This window comes from Barbus barbus, assembly GCF_936440315.1.
Source record: "Barbus barbus genome assembly, chromosome: 25".
NCBI lineage: Eukaryota > Metazoa > Chordata > Actinopteri > Cypriniformes > Cyprinidae > Barbus > Barbus barbus.
This window is the reverse complement of record NC_136753.1, coordinates 17,111,638-17,138,167: the sequence shown is the minus strand read 5'-3', so window position 1 is coordinate 17,138,167 and position 26,530 is coordinate 17,111,638. Positions and strand designations below refer to the sequence as shown.

The 26,530-nt window shown below is 37.3% G+C and overlaps 2 protein-coding genes across 2 annotated transcripts in view; one reads left to right on the top strand and one right to left on the bottom strand.

Moving 5' to 3' along the window:
- The window catches only part of LOC306844855 (ribonucleoprotein PTB-binding 2-like), a gene marked incomplete at its 5' end in the record, with an annotated part of 66,261 nt that extends 57,379 nt beyond the window's left edge, over positions 1 to 8,882 (top strand). Inside the window, 4 exon segments of the mRNA XM_079377270.1 lie at positions 3,252 to 3,353; positions 3,867 to 3,989; positions 5,292 to 5,489; positions 7,760 to 8,882. Of these exon segments, the coding sequence (XP_079233396.1) occupies positions 3,252 to 3,353; positions 3,867 to 3,989; positions 5,292 to 5,489; positions 7,760 to 7,897 (561 nt within the window). The 3' untranslated portion in view covers positions 7,898 to 8,882.
- Positions 8,883 to 11,582: 2,700 nt separating this feature from the next.
- LOC306845086 (tyrosine-protein kinase JAK1-like) overlaps positions 11,583 to 26,530 on the bottom strand; it is a 36,238-nt gene continuing 21,290 nt past the window's right edge. Inside the window, exons 12-24 of the mRNA XM_079377648.1 lie at positions 25,995 to 26,144; positions 25,604 to 25,691; positions 24,643 to 24,770; positions 23,251 to 23,386; positions 19,564 to 19,715; positions 19,310 to 19,460; positions 18,390 to 18,478; positions 18,095 to 18,287; positions 17,871 to 17,995; positions 16,351 to 16,523; positions 15,500 to 15,617; positions 13,700 to 13,810; positions 11,583 to 12,583 (exon numbers count right to left, since the gene is read on the bottom strand). Coding sequence (XP_079233774.1) covers positions 12,482 to 12,583; positions 13,700 to 13,810; positions 15,500 to 15,617; positions 16,351 to 16,523; positions 17,871 to 17,995; positions 18,095 to 18,287; positions 18,390 to 18,478; positions 19,310 to 19,460; positions 19,564 to 19,715; positions 23,251 to 23,386; positions 24,643 to 24,770; positions 25,604 to 25,691; positions 25,995 to 26,144 — 1,716 coding nt within the window. The 3' untranslated portion in view covers positions 11,583 to 12,481. The remainder of the gene's footprint in view (positions 12,584 to 13,699; positions 13,811 to 15,499; positions 15,618 to 16,350; positions 16,524 to 17,870; positions 17,996 to 18,094; positions 18,288 to 18,389; positions 18,479 to 19,309; positions 19,461 to 19,563; positions 19,716 to 23,250; positions 23,387 to 24,642; positions 24,771 to 25,603; positions 25,692 to 25,994; positions 26,145 to 26,530) is intronic.

Below are 26,530 nucleotides of genomic sequence, written 5' to 3'. Positions count from 1 at the left end.
TTGAATTCCCTCCGGGTCCGGATCCGGACCGGAGGCCGGACTTTGAGAAGCACTGGTCTAGTGCATTTTTACATAGAAAAACAATTAAAAGCATTGGCGCCTACTGTAAACAGCTCCGACAGAGCTGACTTCATACATCAGCACATTCTGCCCTCATACGTGTTTATACTGGTAATCCTATTCCTTGTTCACCCATAGCATGATACCAGTAATTTACTGGTGAAGTTACAAATTGTCATACCAGAAAATTGTCAGAACTGATTTACCGGTGTTTTTGAAAAGGTCCTCTTCATGCATGATCTCCAATGTACTGCCTAACCCCCCCACCCCGATAACACCACATAGCACACAGTCACAAGTCCTTTACTAGTGACTGTCCTGAACTCTGAAAGACAACAAATAGGTGACCGACAAAAGCCCTACCCAAACCTCCTACCCAGTAATATCCTGCCACTTTGCACTGTGCTGTCAAATGAAATAGAAATCGGAATATAAAGATTTCAGCAGATGCAAATGTGCTCCAGGAGAGGATGAGAGGGAAGGAGAAGGAGTTGCAGTCCACCCACAGTCTCTCAGATTCCTGCCAGTGTCTTTAGGGTGATCCCCTACTCATTCCCTGGCAGAGAGTTTGGAGGGGAAGGAAATTTAGCAGGATTAAATGGTTTAAATGTGGGTCTCCCTCTCATTACTGCCGGCGTTCCTATGACAATACGAGAAGGAGTGGGTGAGAGTTGGAGGGAGAGAAGGGGGAGATAGAGATGCAGAGGGGGAAGACAGGAGGGAAGAGTTGGCTGTGAGTTGTCTGTCCCATCTGGTCGCACACTCCCACACACTCCACCAGCTTTAGTGAAATGAGACAGTGAGCTTTCACGCTGTAGGCGTCCAGAGAGAAAGAGAACAGGGAATGGTGAAAGAAGATGAGAAGGAAGAGATGTATTAAAGGAATGGTAGAAGAGAAAGCTAGCGAAGCGTATTAGACCACAAGGTTAGACAGATGGAGAAAAAAAGAGGAAACAGCTGGAAATCTAGCCTTGCGGGCACCTGGATGCAAAAAGGTACAATGTAGTCAGTGTAGATTGACATAAGACATTTGACTATCGGCATTAAGTCTATAGTCCACTTTTAAGCTTATTCTGGCCAAGGTCCACCCCCTCAGAAAGGAATAAGTTGTTTAATCAACATGTAAAGCGGGGATAATCAACCCTGCTCCTACACACCTGTCTGATAAGTAATCCTAAACATCTTGATTAGCTGCTTTAGGTGTGTTTGATTAGGGTTGGAACTTTACAGGATGGTTGCCCTCTTGAAGCAAGTCTGGCTACCACTGGTATAAGGGACCTACAGAAGCCATGGGACAGTCAACCCTGCTATTAGTTCTCAAGGAAATTTAGATCAGTTTTTAGTTTCTCCAAAAAAATTATTGTTTTTTGAAAGATGTAATGCCATTAACCATGAATCATCAAATCTTCTTGCTCAGAAACACTCCCTTTTCCATTAAAATGGTGTTGGTGCTTGTGCTGAACCTGGTTTGAACTTAACACCAGCTCCTCTAATTGATGCTGACATTTAGGGGCTTTCGCAAGGTGGGAAGTTTTTCATAGTTCCTAGGACCACTGGTGAAAGTACCCGCTTTTGGCACGGTTTTAGTTCTAGGAACTCCGTTTGGGGGAACTAAAACAGTTCGATAGGAACTACCAGTGAAATAAGTGTACGCTGATTGGCCAAATGCATATGAAACAACGGCTACTCAGCATTTTTAAAAAGCCACGTACAAATATTTACTCCACAAACATGGAAAACAGCGATAACAGCATTTATCTGTTGTGTTCTTTTCTCAGCCTCTGATGCGTCACACTGCAAGTTGTCCTAGGAGATTTAGTCAGATTTTCATGCTCTTTCAGTCGCATAAATTGTGTGATTACATTCTATCTCTGTTGTGACAAAACTCACGACACACAACAAAAACAGCTCTGATCACAGCATCCTCCATTCACCGGTTGTTGACGTTTGTAAATGCCGCAAATAAAGATGTGGCTTTTGACCGCTTCAGAGTTCCTGCTGCCGGTGCGAATGCAACCAGGAAATCAGTACAAGGGTGAAAATGGTTCTCTAGGTACCACCATTCTGGCTAGTTCCTAGAACTATGTGGTGCGAAAGCCCCTATTATCCTGCACCCTGGGCTTTAACGTTAGTGGTTCTTAGTTTGAGACCAGCTTGGTAGTTGAAGGAAAGGTACTTTAGTAGTTGAAGGAAAGGAACTGTCTTTTCAATGGTGGAAATTTGCAGAATGGTTCCAGATTGGGCACAAGTGGAGCCATCTGGTATCTCGTACACATTTTTTGCCCGATTGACTTGAGTTTACCCTGACCCCTGAAAAATACAATAAATCCAGAAAGCTGTTGTCATTTTGTGTAGAATATGCTGCGAATTGTCAGTGAATAGACTGACCATCTGAGGCTGGGACTAGAGTCAATGAGATCAGTAAAGGCCCAGACACACCAAAATAACATCAAAGAACTAATAGCAACAAAAGCTGATTGTGCTGTCGCACCTGCGCCTGGACCAGAAAGTTGCGCTTGAACACAAGAGCAAAGACTACAGCCAATGGCCAACTAACATGTAGATTCTGTGCTTGTGTGAGAGGAAATAACTCTCCATACCAGCCATAGCAGTAGCTGTATTTGTTTTTCAAAAAAGAAACCAGAAGAAATAAGACTGCGAATGTACATTGAGAATAGCCTTCTGTGTGTGCCCTCTTGACTTTCTTTTGTCACTTGTGCACTGGTTCGCTAAGCTGAACAGCTAATCAGAGTCATCTCTCTCACTGAAGAGCTCTCAAAAAGCTGCCGATGGGGTCTGACTACTACCAACGCAAAAACGAATCCAACAGACACTCAACGACAGCCCGACATTGGCCAACCGTCAACTCTGTGTGTCACAACTTGGTGTCAAGTCAGGGAAAAGAGTTGCAAGGAGAGTCACTTAAGCCCCCGATATACTCACGGCGGAGCCCCAGAGCACACCTCCTATTATTTAATTGCTATGGATCAATGGTAGTTCGAAGGGGTTTATCTTATGGAGTGAACCTTTTCAGACTTGACGAGCTGTTTTGAACTCCCAAACCTAACTCCAAATTAACTTCAAGTATATCGGGGTCTTAAAGTCAAAGTCAAGATCCTCATATAGATCCCTGTTAAAGCTGTGTCTGACTGTATTTTATTCTGTTTCATTGGTTCTGTTCTGTGCGACAGGAGGCCATGCAGCAGTGGTACCAACACTACCAAGCACAGACCTATGGCAACACTAGCCAAGAGACGGCTGCAGTTACTGAATGCACAAAAGAGCAACCTCAGGTAAGTACACACATGCACGTACTTTCAGACATATGGTAATGTGACCATTGTACATTGTATCCCTCAAAAATAAGTAAAACCCTGGAATTATCTATATTGTCTACATTATTGCATAATAAACATACTACGTAATGTCTTCATGAAAATGTGAAACGTTTAGGGCAAGGTTGCCTAAACTTGGGTTAACAGACCTTGTGGGTTTGTGAGGGAACTGCAGGGAGTTTGTAAGTTGATTAGAAGCTAATAATTAAGTCATTCAAAAATTGAATGTTTTGTGTACTTGCATGTCATGTGACCTGACATCAGAAGGCCATGAACATACAAATATGTTGGTAAATTATTTAAATATTAACATTGTAGGTGGTACTTAAAGTAAATATTGTAGGTCGAAGGGGTTCTGCTGACAAAAAAAGTGGGAATCACTTAGTTAGGGGATAGAAAATGTAATGAAAAACAATAGAAGTCAATGGAAAGTCCCCACCATGATAACAAATGTGTTTGTGTGTGTCACAGGTGGTGGTCACCTCCTCATACGGAGACTACAGTTCCTACATGCATGCTGTCAGTCAGTACTATTCTCAGACGCAGATGAGCCAGACAGCTGCTCAAGTCTACCAGCACCGAGATGTCAGCAAGGTACTGTACACAAACATACACACACACACTGAAACACATCATGCTTAATCATGCTCACTTTACAGTGTACATTAACTATCTCTGTGCATCTCAAAACTCCACACTGAAAGGGCATTATACGGTGCAGAAATACACATATACTGCAGCAGAAATACAAAACCGTTAACATACTGCCCAAACATCACACACTCTCTGGAAGAAGTGAATACTCCAGTCATCATACATCTGACAGATGTCAGAAAAGTCAAATGCCTGGACTTCCATTGTGTCTAAGTGTCTCGAGGCTGACATGCCACCTCGGATCACTCTGGGACTTACTGCCGATCGTTCGTACTGTCACAGACCAAAATAGATCAGAAATTAGACTTTGATTTCTCTGTAGGCATATACTGTATGTATTTAGCAACACAAAAATCTTGAATATTACAGCATGCATATTAAACCAAAATGTGTGTAAAATAAAATCAAGGTTTAAAGGCTTTGCAGAAATTGTGAATAAAAAAAGCTAAGCTTTTATTCGTGGTCTTTTTAAGCTGTAATTTTTTTAATGTCTCATTTGCATTTATTTGATAAAAATGCAAGAAATACATCAATATTGTGAAATATTATTATAATTTAAAAGAAGAGTTTTCTATTTGAACATATTTTGAAATGTAATTTAGTCCTGTGATGCAAAGGGGAATTTTCAGAAGCCATTACTCCAGTCTTCAGTGTCACATGATCCTTCAGAAATCATTCTAATATTCTGATTTGGTGCTCAAGAAAAATAATGAGTGAAACAATAAAAAATTATCATGAATTACAGAATACCTTTACTTCAAAAGGCAGCAGTACTTGAGCTGCATGAACTCCATTGTTCATTGTCAAAAATGTGCTTATTTGTCTAGTGCTGAATCCTAATCTTCATTTTAACTCATTTTTTTATAATATACATATAAAATACTGCTAGCTGATTTATGTCCTGGCTTTATGGCCTGTATACACACGGGTTGCGATAGAAGTAAGCTCATGTTTGTGTGTTGGTGGTATTTGTGTGGGGTGTTAGAGCTTATGTAAATGTGGTGGCAGGTGGTGTTACAGGTCAGACACACATTCCTCACTCAGTCTCATGACACTCTCAGGACATGAGATCCTGCTGAAAACACTCCATCACTCCTCAGCACAGCAGCTGGGCCAGTGTGTGTGTGTGTGTGTGTGTGTGTGAGAGAGAGGAGAGATCTGTAATCTGAATAGTGTGTGTGTTGCATATGGAGAGATACAGTGTAAGTGTATGTATAAATGTTTGATGGTGTCTCTCTATAGGAGGTGGAGGTGGTGAAGACCCCCTTGAGTGGGCCTCTGCACACCTCTCTGAATGGCACTGCTCAAACCCTGCTGCCCACCTACAGTGCCCTACCCATCATGCCTGGCTTCATCACACCGACACACACGCACGCGCCCAGTCCTGCTGCACACACACCCGCCGCAGCCACGGCCACCGACTGGAACAACTACTATTATGTGAGTGTCTTTCCATATAAAGTGTGTGTGAGAGAAAGTGTGAGAGAAAGAGAAGTGAAACAAACCACATTGCACGTGATAGATTAGACACCTGAAAGATAATTCGGGTTTAAATTCCAGGGGGGAAAAATTCAAATTTCATTTGAAAAGATTTCGGCGTGATCACATTAGTGAAATTTTGTCAGCAAAGAAAGTCCGTTGTCCATTATCAATAGTGTAGCAATGCACGAAACATGCAAAATGCTTACTGAGACGTCACTTCCAAACTAAGCAAATATGTGAGTGAGACAGAAATGGGCTTCCATAGTATAGTAAAAAAATATAAGGTAATTACAACTTTATATTTTCAAATTGTGACTTACCTCAGAATGGGACTTTAAATCTCACAAATGATGTAATTTAGACTTTATAACTCACAATTTGACTATATTCAGAATTGTAACTTTATATCTCACAATATAACTTAAAATTTCCATCCAAAGTTGCAAATTTAACTTGTGCGCTTATTAAATTGGAATATTGCATAAACCATCTGCGAATAAGCACCATTACCATCCGACGAGTCAACGAGAACAAATTGTCACTTCCTGATAAACTGGCACTTAATATTACTAAGAAAATAAATAAATGCTGTCATTGGTTTCGGAGGTGGTTTGGGAGGAGAGGCAATTATACAGAAATTCTTTGACAGATTTTGCTCAGGCATTTAAGAATAACCATAACAACTTTTCAGATGCTATGCAATGAGATTGGTCCGCTGGTTTAGTCAGGTTATGCCGTCCCAGAACGCAGTCACATGATTTTTTTGATGCGCCTGGAGGAATTTGGAATGCATTTCCATCTCCCATTATTCATAATAACCAATTTCCGCACAAGTCAAAAACCACTTTAAGCAAACGTGAAAACTTTTTAGCAAATTAAGTTTTTTTTTTTCTTTTTCCATCACTCGTTTCTGATGCGATACTTCAAAATGCGCATAAAAACAGGGTGATGGAAACATAAGCTAGTGTGACTCACAATGTGACTATGTACAACACTAGTCTGTATGTAACTTTATTATTCATGAATTTATTCGTGATTTTATTTCTTATTTTAAACTTTAGCTCGCAAATACCACAAATGACGTTTTTACTCCGAGGCAAAAAGGGTTTTCATAGACCACAGCCTCACAAAGTGCCAATAGTTATCATTGCTAACCATAAAGCGTTCCGTCACACAAAGTTTTGAAATGATAAATAAAAACATTGATAACTTATGAGTGCAAAATGGCTAGTTGTCAGTCCTCTGTCGTGTGTGTCATGTGTTCCCGCCTCATGTTTCCTTGTTTGGTTTGTTTCCTGTTTAATGGGATTATTTGTTAATTCTCGTCCAGCCGTGTTTGTCTAATCTTGTGTATTTCCTAAGTCCTGTCTGTTCTGTTAGATTTCATCTGGTCTACTCGTTACTCCCCGGTGTTCCTGTCTGTGTCAGCCTTGCCTTGTCCTGCCTTTTTTGAAGTAAAGACTGTTATTTGAGTTTACATCCTGGTCTCCGTGTTCCTCGTTCATCCTTGCTGTGTGCACCGTGACACTAGTAATGGCCTTAAATATTAAATATCATTGCAACGACCACCAGTTTTATTTTGCATTGTTGTGTTTTGTGCCAGGAAGAATTGTTAGGTAAGGTTGACAAGGCCATTAAAAGCGTACACAATTAAATATCAAGCATCATTTCAGTCAGAAATAGTGCAAACATGATATTTTACATTCATAAAGGCAAAATATAGAATTTTTTTAATAAACCCCGTTAAAAAACAAATCTCAGTAACAGTACTAATATCAATATATTACAAAAATAGAACAATATATGGAATGATATTTAGAATGATAGATAGGTCAACTGAATACATATGGGGTGTGGGTGTGTGTGTGTTTCTGCTCTGCTTGATGGTGAAGAAACCAGTAGGATTCTGGCAGTAACTTTATTCTTCAGTTGGAAGTAGAAGAGTGACACATTGAGAGATAAACACCTCTAACACTTCACCGATTCGACAATGGGCACTTTATCGTAGTGCAAGAGTCAGAGAAAATTCCTCAGACGTGTGTGTGGGCCGAGGGAGACTGCGTCAGTCATTTACTGTATGGAACACAAGAAAGCCGTCACTCATTTACTGTATGCCACTCAAACTCAAGCATACAGTGAACAATGAGTCACGTACGTTATCACCACCATCCAACAGGTGAAATCATTCCTATCACTTCTGTTATAATCAACCTCTCTTTCTTTCCTAGAGTCAGGCTAGAGGACAGAAGCGAGAATACCCCACACTGCCCACACAGGAAGTGACATCAGAGGGGCCGTATGTGGGCCAGCACTCACAGGGTCTTGGGGGCCAGTACGCCGACTACTTTAAGAAGAAGAGGATCTAACTCGCACTCGCTCTCACTGCTCGCTGTATGTTGCCGTTGTCATTTCCAGGCCTTAACTTTTAGTCGATAACTGATATTTATGAAAAGATTGTACATTTTATTGTGCGTTCCTCTTCTGTGGATGTGGGTACTGTTGTTATTTCTGTCCGATGCCAGGCAGGACCTCTTAAGATTGCTCTGACTCTGTCCCAAATGATGAGTTAAGATAATTGATATTTCTCTTTTTCTGTTCTGTCTTTTTACCTCTCTCCCAAGCGGGACATTCCATTCCACTCGAGAAGGGGGGGGTTCCGTGTCCGTATTTACTGTACAAACGGTTAAGGGCTGATAAAGATTGAGCTACACTCAGAGAATAACAATTTTCAAAGATTTTTTTTTTCTGACAGGGTAGGGCATAGCCAATGTATATTGTATATTCTGCTAAATGAGTGTATTTTTTACTGTGTACAGACATTGAGAATATTATTATTATTATTAATATTAACTTCTTGCTTAATGTGTCACTGTTTATCTTGACTATCGATCTGCTTTCCGAAGTGTACGGGAAACGCGTGTTTGAGGATTAATCTTTAACGTGTGTCTCTGTACATACTGCTGTATCTGTAGGAACGATCAGCCATTCTGAAAACTGCAGGAGCCTTAAAACACGGCACTCAGAGAAGACATGGCTAAGGCAATAACCTCTACCTTCTCTGGAGAAACTACCACCATATACGTCAAGGTGACTTTTCCCCCAGGTGTCGGTGGGTGACCTCCGAACAACTTTCAGCTACAATGCTGCCAGTGGTTGCTTTTTAATAACAGTACGAGTAATAATAATACATTAGTATAGTAGTAGTAATAATCTGCTGGAAGGATGTGCAAACACCCACATGGTAATAATCTAACAATGCCTTTATATGGATATCAATGGTGTATTATTCTGTGGTTTAATCTCCTTATTTCTTTAAAGGTGAGAGTATGTATTTTGGTGATTTTACGCTGCAAAAAAAAAAAAAAATCTTGTTTTTAATTCATATCAGTCTTTTTATTATTTTTGCTAAAATATATGTTAAAAAAGATTAATATACACTGAAGGCAAAATATGTGAGATTAAAATAATCACTGTTGAAGATAAGTATTTTGTCATGTTGCGTGGCAGATATTTTTTTTGGGGGGGGGGGGGGTCTTAATTTAGATACTTAAAACAAGTGACATAAATCTCCCAAAGGGACAAATAAAATTTTGAAGTGATAGTTCACCAAATTTAAAATTCTTTTTTTTATTTACTCATCTTCATGTTGTTCCAAACCACTGGAACACAACAGAAGGTGTGTGTGTGTGTGTGTGTGCGTTTATAGAAATATGTACAAACGCACACCTTGATATACCTATGCTTTTGTCATTTATTATTTTTATGTATATAAATACAATTGGAAAAAAAGAAAATTAAGTAAAACAATAAAGCTATATATATATTTTTGCTGTCAAACGATTAAATCGCATCCAAAATAAAAGTTTTTGTTTACATATATGTGTGCTGTGTATATTTATTATTTATATATAAATACACACACATGCATATATTTCAGAAAATGTTTTATATATTAAATATATTTATAATATAAATTATATGAATATAAATGTAGACATGTAAATATTTTCAAAATGTATACTGTGTATATTTATATATAGATAATACAGAACACACATATTGTTCAAACAAAAACTTTTGTATGCGATTAATCATTTGACTGCACTAACATGTATATAAAATCTTTGTGTGTGTGTGTGTGTATATATATATATATATATATATATATATATATATATATACATACAAACAGTTAATTCTTTAAAATTTCATGATTAGGTTTAGAACAAAGGGGTGAGTAAATGATTAAAAATGTTTCATTTTTGGATGAACTATCCCTTTTACTTTGCACTGAGCTTGTTTTAAGCATGTTTAGATATTATTAGTGGTAAATAAGAATGAGATTTTTTGCAGTACACTGTTGGTTGCAGTCTACCAGCAGATTGTCATAAAACGAGCCGTTGTTTGGCTTTGCTACCACATAGCAGCACATACATGCGTTTGCCTGGCGCGTTCATCCGTTTATGATTAAGGCTGTGTGCCTTCTTTTTTCTACACTTTTGAAGCGATTGTCTCTTGGTTGTTCTCTCTCTGAAAGCCATTCTCTCAGCTCCACAACGGACTGACAACACATTTAAGGAGGAGCCTGTTAATGCGTCCTATTTATGTTGCTTTTTTGTTTTATGACAAGTAAAAAGACAATCCCAAATTGACATCGGTACCTGAGGCTCTGCGTCCCACTTTTAGCACAAAATCACCATTTATAAACACAGAGGCCTTTTTTTCCAGGAAACACTAGAAAGGGTTGAGAACAAAATGTTAAATGTGAGCAGTTTTAGTTTCCCTTGTTCTGTGTGTTCAAGTTCAGTTCAAACTCGTGCTGGTTGTGTTTCTATATAATCAGAAATGGGATTTGTTGCAAAATGACACTCTACAGGGATTATAAAGCACATGTACTTCTGGTCACCTTCCCATGAGTCTCCTGTTCTCCCCAACACTGCTCCAAATCAAGGCGACTCTGACTCTTTTACCTTGAAAAGAGAGGTTTGAGTTACTAAATAAAGTAAATCATCTCTTTAAAGTGTTCTTGTTTCTGTAGAAAGGCGAATGATGGACAATTGTGCCTATTTTGCATTTATGAACCTTGTATTTCTTACCATTTTTGCTGATGGTCAACAACATACCGATGTTCCCCTTGTATTTCAAGTCGAGACTGTAATGTATCTTTCCGATTCTGCACTTTTACCCCTCTGAATGTCATGAACGTGTACATGTGCGCTTGTATCTCAAAGCTTTGCAATACTAAAGTGTCTCTTATTGATGTAGAAGGTACAGTCGCCTGTTTAAACACGCAGGGTTATCAACACTATTGTGCTTTGTACACATATCGCAGCCTGTTTTTAGTTTAAAAGGTTGTAGTTTCTTTTTTTTTTCACCTTGAATTAAGATTTTGCAATATTTTATAATCCAAACTATTGATATTGCTTTAATGTGAATAAGCTATTTTTAGAGACAGTGGAATTTAAGCATGCGTATACTCCTGCAATACAAGAAAAAAAAAAAAAAAAAAAACTTTTTCCTCTTTTTTTCAGTAGATGTTTTCAACGCTTTTGAGTATTTAACAGCAAAAAAAAATTTTTATTTATTTTATGTGAACTTATGTACATTTTACCCTGTTGGATACAATTTTGTTGTCATTCTTTTTGAGGAAAATAGGTTTGGGTTTCATTTTGAGCAGATGGAATTGTTTTGCATTCCACATTAAAGGACAGGAAAATTACTTTCTTGTTGCTTTTTTCCTTTGACCATTCTCAGCTCCATTGTGGCCACCGTGGAGGCGTAGATATGAATGCAGGGACGTGCATTTCACAATTCCTTCAGTGCAAAACCACATGACACTTCCACCTAGGAGATGAATCATTTTCCCTTTTCAGGAACCATGTGTGAGGATTAACCATAATCTGATAATCAGATGGGAATTAGTGCGTCTTTGAATATTTAGTCTATTTGAATAACAGCTAAGGATTTTAAGATGCTAAACTAATTTCTACGATCACACCCTGATCCTCTTCTTTACTGTCAGCCTCCATCTCGTAGACAATAACAAATGTGTTGCGTTTTTAAATCACTTTTTAATTCCAATTTGATAAAAAAAAGGAACAGATAAAATACTAAGGACTTCTGACAGGGTTAATTCAGTTTCTGAAAGTTAACAAGTGTGGAATATAATTTGCACAACATAAAATCATATTTTTTTTTTTTTTTTTTTTAGATATTTCATAAGCTCTGCTGCCCCCTAGTGCCCATTTTAGGCATTTCATTAAACCCATGTCATCCTCTTCATTTTTTCCGTGGCAAATGTGAAGCTCAGAAAGGAATTACAGTTATGAGAATGTGGCAGCATAGTGCATCTTTACCGGTGCATGCAGTTTCAAAGTTCTCCGGTAATCCAGCACAGTCTTAGCATACTTTGCACATCAATCGTCTCAAGAGAAGGGGCGCAATCTACTCATCAAAGCTCCAAACTGTAGACCACACATGTAAATCTACATTCCGATGCGTTCCTCGTCTTCCAAAGAACAAGGGGGTTCAGTCTCTGTCGTTGCATATGCCTCACGATGGGCAGAATCCATACAGCGCATGCTGTAATGCAGCTTGGGAAACTATGGGTTATTCATACATGCATCATGGTGGCTGCTGAGGCACAGTATGAAGCTGAGAGTGTCAAGAGTCAAAATTCACCTTTTTGCAACCAAGCAACTTGAGACTGGCAGTTACATATTTGCATATTCAAAGAGAGGCCAGACAGCAGCTATTGTCCACTTCAATGGTTCTAGCGGTTTCTTTTTTGCTATTTCAAAAGGTCAGCAGTTTATCTCTGAGGTCATAACGTGAGGGAAGGAGAGTATATTGAAAGAGTGCTACACTGCACAGTTATATATTTTTTTTCTTAGGATGTGGGGGATTTTGTCTCTCTGGGACAAAGTCTGTGTCCCATCTTATTTCCAGAGTTACTGATTGTCAATCATCTGCTGAAAGTCGGTAATCAGGCCTTTGAAGTCGATCCGTTTTTCAGGTGTCGCCTCCCAGCATCTCCTCATCAGACTGTACAACTGTCAAAACAGAAGATTACAATCAGACACAAGCCCTGGAGCGCAGCTCATACCTGCCGTTTAATCATCTAACCCTGAACCATCATAAAAGACATGTGATTCTCCAATTCATTAAGCAGGGAATGTACTATGGCAGGATTTAAAACCAAGGCAAGGCTGCAAGAGGTTTTGTAAAATTGCAAAAGCGAAAATATGTATACCAAAAAATGCAAATATCAATTTAAAGAACATGTTTTCAAGTAAACAATTTACATTTAAATATAAAAATGTTTACTTCATGTAAATAGATGAAAAAACAACACATTAACAATTTATGTAAATAAATGAAATTTAAGAATTATGTTTGCTCAAAGATAAAAGACCTATTCCCATGTACGCCACACTGTCAGTTAAGATATAAGACCTATTCTCACGCAAGGCACACAGTCAGTTACCGGTCGCAAATGAGAAGTTTGACAGTTTGTAAAAGTCTCGACAGTTAAAAACACATTGACATCTAATGGAAGTCTACGAGGCAACGGTTGCTCCTAAGACTTCCGTTGCTTGTGTGGGTGGGGCCTAGAATTCTTTCTAATTCTCTATCATTACTTAAGATCTCAGAGGTCATTTTAAGTCAAATATTATTACACCAGTATGATCTGTAACACACACTCATACCATTCAAAAGTTTGAGGACGGTAATACTTGTTAATACTCAAAAAAATATTTATTAGATAAACATTATTTATTATTTAAATCAAACTTTAATTAATCCTGTGATGACAAAGCTGAATTTTCAGCATCAATACTCCAGTCTTCAGTGCCACATGCTCCTCAGAAATCATTCTAATATGCTGATTTGATGCTCAAGAAACATTTCTTATTATCAATGATTAAAACTTAATATTTTTGCAGAAACCATGAAACATTGTTTTTCAGGAGTTTTTTTAAATAGAAAGTTCAAAACAACAGCATTTATTTGAAATAATCTTTAACATTTTAAATGTATTTACAATTACTTTTGATTCATTTGACATATTGATAAATATCCCCCCCCCCCCCAAAAAAAAAAATTGGACTGACCCTAAACGGTAATATAAATACACATCATTTTGTCTTAGTAAAGCTATATATTACCCTGTCTGAGCAGCCGTCTGGTTTTGGAAGTCTCTTTCCCTCCTCCAGGGTTTTGACCAATCGTGTAACAGTCATCTGGCCCTGTGTTGGACCAATCATCTTAAGGAACACCTGTGGGGGTGGAAAGAAGTCGGGTCACTGGCCTGATTTACAATTAAGCGCTGAGGCATTAAACATTCATCCACGTCTAATGAACCACCTCTAATGCTTTCAGTGGGCGAGGAAGCATTACATTGTGCGTCTGCATTGTGTACAATGTGAAAATCGGACAAATTCCTCAATAACAACTTTCCCTCCAAAAGCGGGACACAGAAAAAAAGTGGGGATTGGTGTGCAGACGTCTACCACAGCCGTTGGGTAAGACATCTGCCACTGTGGGCACAGACTGGCACCATCTGCCATGTTCTCAGAAACAGAGACAGAAGAACCAGACTCATCAGCACCTCCTAAACAAGGGCTTCTTTCAGCCTACAGAAATGAGCATGGGCCTCGCAACAAATCTGTATTACCCTCCTGCTGCTTATAATCAAACACTGAAATATCAATGCAATCAAAAGTAAAATACTTACATAACATGTTTGCATAAAAATAATTACACAAGTCTGTTCTAAGTGCAGCTGTTATATTTTGTGGTGTTATTTTAATCCTCCTGTGCTGTTTTTTCCTCCCAGATTTCTCTTCATGTATACCTAATTTTTTTTTTTTTCAGTTTTTAATTATTTTTATTGTATTTTTATTTCTTTTTTAACTTTTTAATCATTACTATTTTTTTATTTTTGTTAAGAGCACTTTGAATTAGCACTGTGTGAAATGTGCTAAATAAACTTGCCTTGCCTACTAACAGGAAGCTCCGCTGTTATGATGATAAAACATTTTATTTGATACCAGAGTTACTATATTTATAAAACCATAAAAACATTTTCATTATATGCAAATGTAAAATACATTTTAACTGAAATATCTTTCTCGTTTGCATTTACAATGTGATGTACTAAAATAACTCAAATAAAAATGAATCATTTTATAGACTTTTAAAAACAAAAACTAATAAAAATGACAAAAACCCACAGCAAAATTTGTAAAACCTTTACTAAAATTAACCTGAATGCAGAAAATACTATAAATACTACTGCTATTATACTATCTCAATGATAATAAAATATCACTGTTTGATACCCAACCAAGAAAATCAAGATACTAAATTAAGAAACTAATTAAAGAGGGATTCCAGACTACTGTGCTACTGCTTTTTTTGACAGAATGTGAGGGGACTTGTGATGGCCATCATGTGATGTCCCATTTATCATTTGTGACCCTGGATCACAAAACCAGTCATAAGTGTAAATTTTTCAAAATTGAGATTTATACATCATCTGTAAGCAGAATAAATAAGCTTTGCATTAATGTTTGTTATTATAGGACAATATTTGGCTGAGATACAACTATTTGAAAATCTAGAATCTGAGGGTGCAAAAAAAAAAAAAAAATCTAAATACTGAGAAAATTGCCTTTAAAGCTGTCCAAATGAAGTTCTTAGCAATGCATATTACTAATCAAAAGTTTTTATATATTTACAGTAGGAAATTTACTAAATATCTTAATGGAACATGATCTTTACTTAATATCCTAAAGTAAATACACCCCAGCGACTTAAACCTGAAATGTGACCCTGGACCACAAAACCAGTCTTCAAACGGGTGCTCATATGCAATTTACATCACCCATGTTGGGACTTAGAGCAAGTATGCAATGACTTAAGGCTTTTGGGACAGGGATAAAAACATCGGACTGGCCACTTACCGACATAGGGCTACATGAGGTATCACAGTATGTGAGAAGCTCATACATGGTCACTCCAAAAGACCAGACGTCAGACGCCTTGTAGAATTTGCAGTGGATCAGGCACTCTGGAGCATACCTGGGAAAATGAAGAAAAGAATCATTACAAAGTGGATTTAAGAGGAAAATAAAATTACCGTTATAACCAGGAGATGGCAGTAGGCTATAGGATCAATCATTGGCTGCAGCTGCCATTTCAGCTTTATTATATTATAAAATAAATATTTTAACAAATTTAGAACTTTGTCGCAATGAAGTATAAAGTATAGCAAGTGCAGGAAGTCACAAAGTCACACCCTATAATGCTGAATTATTTAAATACCTATACAGTCAAATACAAATTAAATAAGTTGGTATAACAAATAAATAATGCATTCAATATTTTGAAATGTTTAGATTTAATTTAATAACTAGGCTACATCGTTTAAGTTTTATCAAACACAGACCTGTAGTTTTGTTAGCTCTATTTTGACATCGGCTCTCAGATGATTCATTCGGTTGCCACTGTCAATCATAACAATGACTCGCGGCATGATTTAACAGATTCCCTCGCATAAATTTTACATTCGCATTTTGTCTTTCCTGAAACGGAATACGTGGCCATTTGGTCATCTTAGACAAACAAAACTTTTCTCCTTATTGTGAATGGATTATGTAGAGAAACCGAGCAAAGGGCGCTCCTCTCGCATAAGGTCAATTACACGCAATAATGGATAAATGACATCACCAACGTACATGATTCATATTATATTTAATGGAGATCTAGGTTAATGTACTTGGTCATTGCAGGGCCTCTAATGAGTGATTCTTACCAGAACACTGGGCTGTCCAGATCATCTTTCACAGTGTAATAACCCTCATTATCCTTAATGCTTTTGGTCAGGCCGAAGTCTCCGATCTTTACCGTGTTTTCATTCTCCACCAGAACATTCCGGGCCGCCAGGTCTCTGTGGATGTAGTTGCGAGAGCCCAGGTAGTCCATGCCCTGGAGTTAGAGGTCAGAAAATGGCAAGGGTGAGCATAATGTTACAGCACGGGTCTGTATTTCAAACAGAACACATGGGCTCAGGAACCACAAAGGATCACTGTAAGCAGCTGTTGTTATTGTTAGTCTCTGAGTACAAGGCCATGAGGAAAACAAACAAGCAGAGCAAAAGTAAGCAATGCGGAAAGCAACCGTTGACAAAATCGATACAATATTTATGAACGAATGTATCGCTGAGTATCGCCATATGCATGATGAGAAAATATATAATATACAAAGTATCATTTTTTTCATGAGAAATCAATACTTTTATTTAGCAAGGACACATTAAATTGATCAAAAAGGACAGTAAAGCCTAAGGCTATGCTCACACTTGACGTCTTTTTTTTAAGCTGTCGGTGTCTGTTTTACATTATAATCCTATGGAGTAAACCATATTTTCAAAAAAGTCCTGAGCGCTTTTTAAAACGCCACCGTGCATCATCCAACCAGAGCTCCTGGACTAAATTGTTGGAAGCATCATACGGTTTCCTTCCCCGTATAATGTCACGCTCCCACAAACGTCATTGTGAACCGACATACCCTCACCGTTAACTTCAAAAGCCGACATGCAGCACACAGTGCTAGGCTACTGTTGCAGCTGTTGTTATAGCAACAAAAGACATTATCTCGATCTAAATAAATAAATGCTGCTCTTCTCAACTTGTTTTTGTTCAACATTAAAAAATTAGTTTCTTGAGCGTAAAATCAGCATATTAGAATGATTTCAGAAAGATCATGTGATACTGAAGACTAGAGTCAAATTCAGCTTTGACAAAGGAATTTATTTCATGTTAAAATATTACATTAAAATGATTTTTTTATTCATTTAAATTGTAATAATTGATCAAATAAATGCAGCCTAAGAGAGTTCTTACCGAACCCAATAACTCAATTTGATTTCAATTGAAACTGCAGCAAATTACACACAATCTACATATATATTTTTTATTCTACTACAGTGTATTTCCATATCACACCATCACATAATATGTCACTGCATTAATGCAAATTAAATTTATTTATCAGACGACATATATCTGATGAGTTACAGGCTGTTTTACTTTAACATAAGTGCAGTCTTTTTTCATTGGTTGTGCCATTTTCCTGTATTAAAGCACATGAAATGGAGCACTTTTTCTTTTGCTCTTGTGTGAACAGACCTTTTGTTTGTGATTTATTTCTGGGGGTTTTTCCCTTACATATTTGTTTCAGTGTGTTTGTGTGTGTTTTAGGGGTAAATACCAAAAATAGTCACTATTTTGGATAACTACTGAAGCATCATAAACCATTCAAACGTGATGTTACCTGGCAGATCTGTACAGCATAGTTGAGCAGGGTTTTAAGGTCTATGTGAGCTTTGTTTCTGGGGAGGTATTCCTTCAGACTGCCTGCCGGCAAAAACTCCATGATGAGCTTAATGGATCTCCCACCTTAAAACAAAAACAAGATTCACTCAACCAACTCGTGCATTTGGCACCAAAAGCCATTACAGTGTTATATTATTTTTGATGTTCAGTTTTGTGGTTTACCTTCTTCATGACAGATGCCCTTATATTTGACAATGTTCTCGTGGTAAAGTTCTCTCAGAATGTGAATCTCACGCCACAGGTTACTGCTCTGCTCTTCTCGGTTCTCCGGCTTTAGAGATTTCACGGCCACCAGCTCTCCAGTCCGATCTCCCCGCGGATCATACCTGCACAGCTCCACCTTTCCAAAATGACCCTGAAAACACAAGGATTTACTTCAGTCCAACCAGCAGATGGTCAGTGAAACGATAAGCAGTTTGTTCTTGATGAGTTTAAGGACAAAACACACACAAAATACCTCTCCAAGATCTCTGATCTTTTTGAGGAACCTCTTCTCAAACACTGTAGGGTCCACCTCTAGCATGGGAACAGGTTGAATGGAAGGATCTAGAGAGAAAACATTAAAGAGGACATTTAAAAGGAAACTGAGTAAACACCAACAGTACATAGAGAACAGTCAATCCTAACAGAGGTCTTGAACATCTTATAGGTACAGTAGCAAAATCTCTACTCTACAACTCTAAAGTAGAGTAGAAATAGTAAGCCTAATAAGAAATAATAAGTCTAAAAGTTTGGGGTCTGTAATGATGTTTATAATATTTTTGAAAGCAATCTCTTATGCTCAGCAATGCTGCATTTACTTAATCATAAATAGGGTATAACAATAATATTGTGAAATATTATTATAATTTAAAAGAACTGTTTTAGTTTCAATACTGTATATTTTCAAATGCAATTTTTTCCTGTGATTGCAAAGTTGAATTTTCATCAGACATTACTCAAGTCTAGTGTTATATATTTTTTAGCACTCTTTAAAGAATAGAAAGTTCAAAAGAACTTGAAATGTATTTTTTGTACATTATAATGTTTCTTTATAATGCCGTTTTGTAACATTATAATCTGTGTATGTCTTCACTGTCAATTTTAATAGGTTTAATGTGTCTTTACTAAATAAAAGCATTATTAAAAAAACAAAACAAACAAAAAAACACTGACCCCAATCTTTTGAACGATAGTGTAGGTGAAAGAAACCTTGACAAACATTGAAAATGGACTTTAGGGGTAAAACATGTTTAGTACTTTTAGAAAGATGATTGTAGCATTTGATACTAACCACAAGAGATCAGTATGGAGAATAAATGTATTATTTTGGGACATTTTAATAACTAATCTAGCCTTTATTTTTGTCATCCGTTTATGCCGATTCCTTTTCCTTACTCTGTTTCTCCACCATGTCAATGTCTCTGACGATGGCCCTGAAGAAGAGTCTCTGGTGAGGGTCGTAGTTCATACAGTGGGTCATGAGTTTGGCCAGCTCCTCACAGTCAGGTGTGGCCAACTGACACTGCGCTGCGTAAAACCTCTCCTTCTGCTCAGAGAGATGACAAACAAGAAAAATGCATCAGTTATCAGCACAGAAAACATGATGCTTACACATACAAGTGTCTGACAGTGTACGTGTATGCTGTTACCTCTGTGAGCTTTTTGTCTTTGAGAGGTTTCTCTCCGTTGTAACAGATCTCCCACAGAGTTGTCCCAAAGCCCCATTTATCCGCTGCTATGCTCATATTAGCCGTGTCTTGTACACACTCGGGAGCAATCCAAGGAATCCTGTCCACACACTCTGTAGACACACACAAAGCAAATTGTCATGCATGAACAACATGCCAGACAGTATTGTTTTAAATCAAGTAACTTAAAACTAACGCCAAGCTGGATTTTATTTGGTAAATAATCCTCATTTTAGGGGGTTTCCACAATCATTTCCTCATTCAAACACGCACTGTAGTTTCAACAATCATATCTGCTGTCATCTTTAGAAGCTCTTGTGTCTTTTAAAAGGGCATTTCATCTAACACGTGATCAAGCCCTCTCTGTGCCCCTTTGATTCCCCTCTCGAGCACGCACACCACCACCCCAGAAAAACACACAACCAGTCTTTCCTGTAACAGTCCCTGGCACACAGCAAACAAAGAGCTTTTCTGGTTTCTAAAAGTGCTTCAGGGATCTGAGCTGGATCTTAGCCAACAAAATTCCTGTCAGTTATCTTTTCCGAGCAGTCCATTTTCACAGTCCAGTAGAGCTCAACTATTAGATACACCACACTGACTCAGATGCATTTACCCTGGATAAACACTCAATAATAGTTGACATTTTACCCATAAATAATATTATTATAAATGCATATATTGTACAAAATCTCTCAACCTCACGTGGGCAGTAATATAAATATTTAAATTAATATGAGTTCAAGTTTATTTAAAATTATGTATTAATATTTAAAATATGTATTTAATGTATCTAACACTATGTTAAAATAAAATTAACAATAAATATATAATAAATAAATACAATAAACATTAATTAATACAACAAATTTTAATTAAAATAAAATTACAAATAAATATATAAAATCTTTCAGATTAATAGCTAAACTTAGATATAAAGCATTACTTCTAGATTACAGCATACAGCATTAATAAGATTAACTTGATGCCTATATTAGGGCTGGGCGATATGACGATATTATCGTATATCGACAATGTCTTGTAAGTATCGCGATGTCGATGTCAACAGTCAGGTAAAAGGCGATTATCGAGAAAAAAAAAGACGAATGATAAACCTAGTAAATTGCAAACACAAAAAAATTATAATTTTACATGACCCCATAGTCACCATACAGGTCTTTTTGCATGCAAGAATTAAATAATTTAGTAGGAGGGTTGGGAATCGAAAAGCTATTCCAATTTATGAAATCAGATCAGATGGAAGGTCAGGAACCGAATTACCTGTTATAAAATTAAATTTCGATTCTGCTTCTCGATTTCTGTATGCACATTTATTGTGATTTCAAAAGATTCAACTACAAGAAGACAAAGAAATAGAACTCGCTTCTGCACTCGGGCGCTGTTTTCCGTGCTGCACGCACGCACGCGCGCGCACACACATACACACACACGCCGCCTCTTATATACACGAACACTGGACTCAGCTCTCTTTCGCGCATTCTTACACATTTGAATGGACAAATACACACAGAATGATATCAAAATATCCCATAAATACAATCGGTTATGTCTTAAGTGAACTTAAAGAGTTGAGAAAGAATACAAGGGTGCATTGGATCCGTGCATTGACAGCAGCCGCAGCCGCCAGTCATTAATGTTAAATCAAAGAACAAAAGAAAAGAAAATCCCTCACTGATCTTGACTGAATCACTTTTGTAACCTCGGTTTATATTTTATTTGTCGTTTTTCAGCGCTGACTACCATAATGGCAACGTGCATCTGTGTATGCGATTTTGGAGATGCGTTCCAATCCTATTTATCCTTATTTAGGGTATAGACCTATTCTATTTTGATCTGCAGTTTAATACATTTTTTTAAACGGTATCCGCACGCGTTGCACATGAGACATACTGATGGTATCCTTTTAAAACATTGTCCAAATGACACTGATTAAAATCACCCAAAATAAATTTAGGAGAATCTGGAGATTTGGCATCTAGTTTGTTCAGAATTTTCATCAACAGATCTAAGGCAATATCCAATTTTGCGCGAGGATGAATATACACAACAAGAAAATAAAGTTGGGGAAACTCACGTGGTAGATAAAAAGGTCGAGCGGAGAAAACAAGTAATTCAATTTCAGAGGAGCATATTTTTTCCCGCACAATCACATTGTTACACCAGCTCTCCTTAATGTACACACAAACTCCACCACCATGCTTTTTCCCCGTAGTCTCTTTATCTCTATCCAGCCGTACAGGTCCAGAGTATCCACTGAGTCGTAGATAGTCATCACTGACCGAATCATCCAACCATGTTTCTGTTAGCACCACCATGTGCGAGTTTCTGTACTCGTGAAGGAAGGCCACATTCCCTTGCAACTCATCCATCTTGTGTCGAAGGGAGCGCACATTACTCAGTATAATATTGGGCAGCGGGGTATATCTGTAATACGCTTTCAACCTGTGCTTAACTCCTCCACGCTTACCCCTTTTCCTTTTAATCCTCCTCACCGAAGACTGAACTCCGCCATAACTCCGCTGTACAATCCCACGGATATTTCTCCGCAATTCCACAGGGATGTCACACACTGGGTCCATAGAATCAGCAGCTGAGCGCAAGCTCAAGATGTATTCCCTGGAAAGCATTGCGGTGTAGACTTGCTCCAGCAGAGAAATGCACGCCACTCCAACCAAAAAAGTAATCAGCAGAAACAAAAGTCGCTGTGAACTAGACATCTTCGCGTGTTCACACACGCCAAACCAAAAATAAATAAAAAATAAAATAAAATAAAATAAAGCAAGCCGTGGTTAAATCCTAAAATAAAATAAACACTTAAACAAACAAAACAACAAACCATCAGACGTACAACCCCACCGGCTGCCACATGAACAGCGCCGGAAGCTTTCCTTTCGCCTCTCTCACCCTTAGAGACGGGTTTCCATGGTGAGAGTTAATTAATGAATGAATGGAGGCATTTATTAATGACATCAACATGCATTTATCATGTCCAACTTCACCATGATGAACTTAAAATTGGGTTCTATTATTTTTCCTCAACAGTTCTCCTCAAAAAACAAAATTCTTTTCAAACTTGATAAGAACAGAATGGAAATTATTAGCAACACCAATATAACAGTAAAGCTAATGTTTTCTGTTAGTTTAAACACAAACTATGAAAAAGTAAAAACGAAACTTTAATGTGGCAATAATTAAGACTGAACTGAACTGTGTTTATGGTGCTTGTCGGCAATGTTGTCTCGGCTGGGGCGGGGCGGGGCGTGGTGGAGGTGGAGCTTGGGTAGACGATATTATCGGATATCGCGATATTTTTTACGGCGATTATCGATAATATATTTTTGACATATCGCCCAGCCCTAGCCTATATGAAGGCTGATAATATGCTAACAAGTTGAAAAGGTGGTAATGGCTAGAAGCAGGCTGATTACATATTAATAAGCTGGTGATAATGCTTATATAAAGACAATGCATTATTGTCATAATGCCTGCATAAGAGGTGTTATTTAAAGGTTATGAAGGCCTTTATAAATTCCTTGATAATGTGTTAACATGCTGTTAAGGTAAAAATATAATAATACCTGTGTGAATGTTCATAGTGTGTTAATAAGGTGGTCATAATGAATCGCTCACCTTCTCTGCTAAGGACAGTGATGGGTATTCCAGGGTCACTCAGCTTGATGAAGGGTCCTCCCACTCCATCCAGACCATCTCGAGCCACCAGAATGTTCTTACTGCACACATATCCATGAACCAGCTTCTTGTCCTCCTACAAGGTACACACAGCAGTCACATAATTCAGATTTTACAATAACTTTTATTGATATGTTACACTATGTTGCTTAACAGATCAAATTCAATACATTTACAAGTTCAAATATGAATAAATGTGAAAATATTAATACACAAAATACAGTAGATACAGTAAGATTTTGAAATATTTTTCTAATACTAGTTTTCTATTTTAAACTATTTGTAAATGTAATTTATTCCAGCTATGGCAACGCTGAATTTTTCAGCAGCAATTACTCCAGTCTTACATGCTGATTTGGTGCTCGAGAAATTTATTTTAGAGGGATTATTTGAGGAATAGACATTTCAAAAGAGCAGAATTTGTTTAAAATAGAATTATGTTTGTAAAATTATAAATGTCATTATCACATTTGATCAATTTAGATCAAAAAGTAATTACTTTCAAAAATCATATTGACCAGAACCTTTTGAACAGCAGTATATTTGATACTTTTGTGAGTTTACTTGTACCATATAAAACTAATTTAACATGTTTATTAGACCGTTTGTCAATAAAAATTAGAACAGATTCATAATATTAATCATTTATTGGTTTTCAGTCAATATCAGCTTATAGGTATAGTTCAGGAATTAAATACAGTGCATCCCTATATAACTATTTCTACACCCCAGGTCAATAGGGTTTAAAAAAAAAAAAAAAATGTAATCTAATTAAATATGCACTAACTTGCATAATCTCTGGATGAAGCCAGGTTCAAAATTGTTTCATTTTGTTGACATATTAGACTTAAAGGCTTTTTTGGATTTTGGATTTCTCTTTTTATCACTCTATAAATCAGAAAATGCTTACAACAGCCAGAAAAAAAATTAAAAAAATTGCCTTTTTTTTAAGGAATAAAATGTTGTATAAAACCAGGCAAATTATATATGAAAACCCACTTTGTAAAAACCTTCAGAATATTGATAGGAATAAATCTAAAGTTTGGTGCATCTAAGTGTTACTGAAGTGGAGATTTTTGGCTCAGTACAGTACATTGATAAAACGGTCTTTGAAGATATGTATTGTAATTGAAATCAACAGACAAATAGATAAAGTGTGTTTTGCATGTTTTCTTTCCACTAGTCTGAAAAAATACTTCATGTAAAGCCAAAAAGCCCAAAATCTCAAAACTGACAGGTGCATTTAAAAAAAACTAGTTTTGCCTGTAGTGTCTCACCTTAAGATTGATAAGGCAAGGTTTTATGCATTTGTTTTTGTGTTTGTTTCTTTACCAGATAGCTGAGGGCACTAGCCAACTGTTTGGCAACCTGGAACTTCCAAGCGGTGCTGAGAGGTATGCTCTGTCTGCGCATGAACAGATCCAGAGGACCATACTGAACAAACTCCTCCACCATGATATCTTAAAAAAAAAAAAGAGAGGCACATGGTATTTTATGCAAATGAGCACCGTTATCAAATTCTGTTTCTCTCTGACACAAACACGGTTCCTGCTCGCATATGCAAATCCTTCTTTGCAAACACGCAGACACACCCATCGCGTGCACATAGGCAGTTATCCTCAAAGTATTTAGGCTTGTTGCTCAATGGACCAGGAAGTGTGGTTTGCAATTAAATACCTAACCTGCAGGCTTTGCTTAACAATCGAATGGAGCTTTGTGTTTGTTTGCAGCTTCCTCCTCACAAAAACAGCATTTATGATCTACACGCTCAAGCGGAGAATGACAGTGTCTATGTTCTCATTGTAAATAAATAAATTACTTTTGCACCAGTGACTACGATTGCTGGTTACAATTCAATAAGCGGAATAAAAAAAGAATGACCTTTCTCTCATACTTGTCATGCAAAACCACAATAGAACAGAATAAATGAATACCAAAAGTTCTAGTTCTAAGACCCTGTCTTTAAGATTTGTGTCCCCAGACTGGAAAAAGATGTCAATTACTTAAGGCTAGAATACATCAAAAAACTTTAGCCCAGATATACAGTGTGTTCGAAACCATGTGAAAGTCTGGTAGTGATGTCCAATTTTTTTTTAACCATTTATGTCAATATGTATGATGTCTCTCACAAACACACTACAGCACAACAGACACTTAAAAGTCATGTCATGTATTCCAGCCCTTTTTAAAAGACATCCATTCACTGTCAATATCACTAGATGAAGCAATAAATGTGACAGGCTGAAAGCCAAACTAACTATTCACTAAAGACAAGTACGAGTGGGGTACTTACTCTCCTGATGGCGAACACACACTCCGTACAGCAGGGCGATGTGTTTATGAGAGATCTGGCGCATCAAGCTAGCTGTCTCAAAGAAAGCCTGAGAAGAGACCGAGAAAGATATACTTTTACAAATTTAAAAAGTAACCACAGATGAAAGAATACTGGGAGTTGAGATAATGTGAAAAATTCAATTCAAATCCGCTCATGGTTCATTACAGTTGAAAATTACCACAATTAGGTTTCGATTTATTCATTAAGCATGGGCTTTTATCCAAAGCAACTTACAAATGATGAAGACTGTCAGGAGATGGTAATGTTACAACAGCTGAAATCAATAATCTTGTTTGCTAAACTTCATTTAGACACGAGCAAGCCATGTAATTCCACATGTGCGTCTTACCAGAGAGATATCTCGATGTCCAGAGCCCAGCACTTTCAAGACCACTTTCATCTCGTGTGAGTATCCTCCCATGTCATCATCATCCTCATTCTTCAGCTTTAGAACACCAGCATAGATGTTGGTCCTCGTGCCCCGACCCAAATGCTCACCCTGAATAAAAAACAAAATGTCACGTAAAGGCAAGGTTAACACATGAGTAAGCAAGTAGTCATTTAACAAACTTTTATTCATAGCATACAATTTTTTTGTCAATTCCAGAGACAAACCCTTCACGGTAACCAATAGTGAAACATCTTACTCATAGTTTACATAGTAAACTGCATTTCGGATTGTAAGAACCTGATCCTTGCTGATGTAATGATGTGAGTGATTCAAATGAAAATTGCGACTACAAAGAAAACATCTGTTACAACACACTATTGTTCAAATGTTTGGGGTTGGAAAGATCTCTTAAAATGGTTATGGAAAAAAGTATCTTATGTTCACCAAGGCTGCATTTATTTGAGCAAAAATACAGTAAAAATAGTTCTATTGTG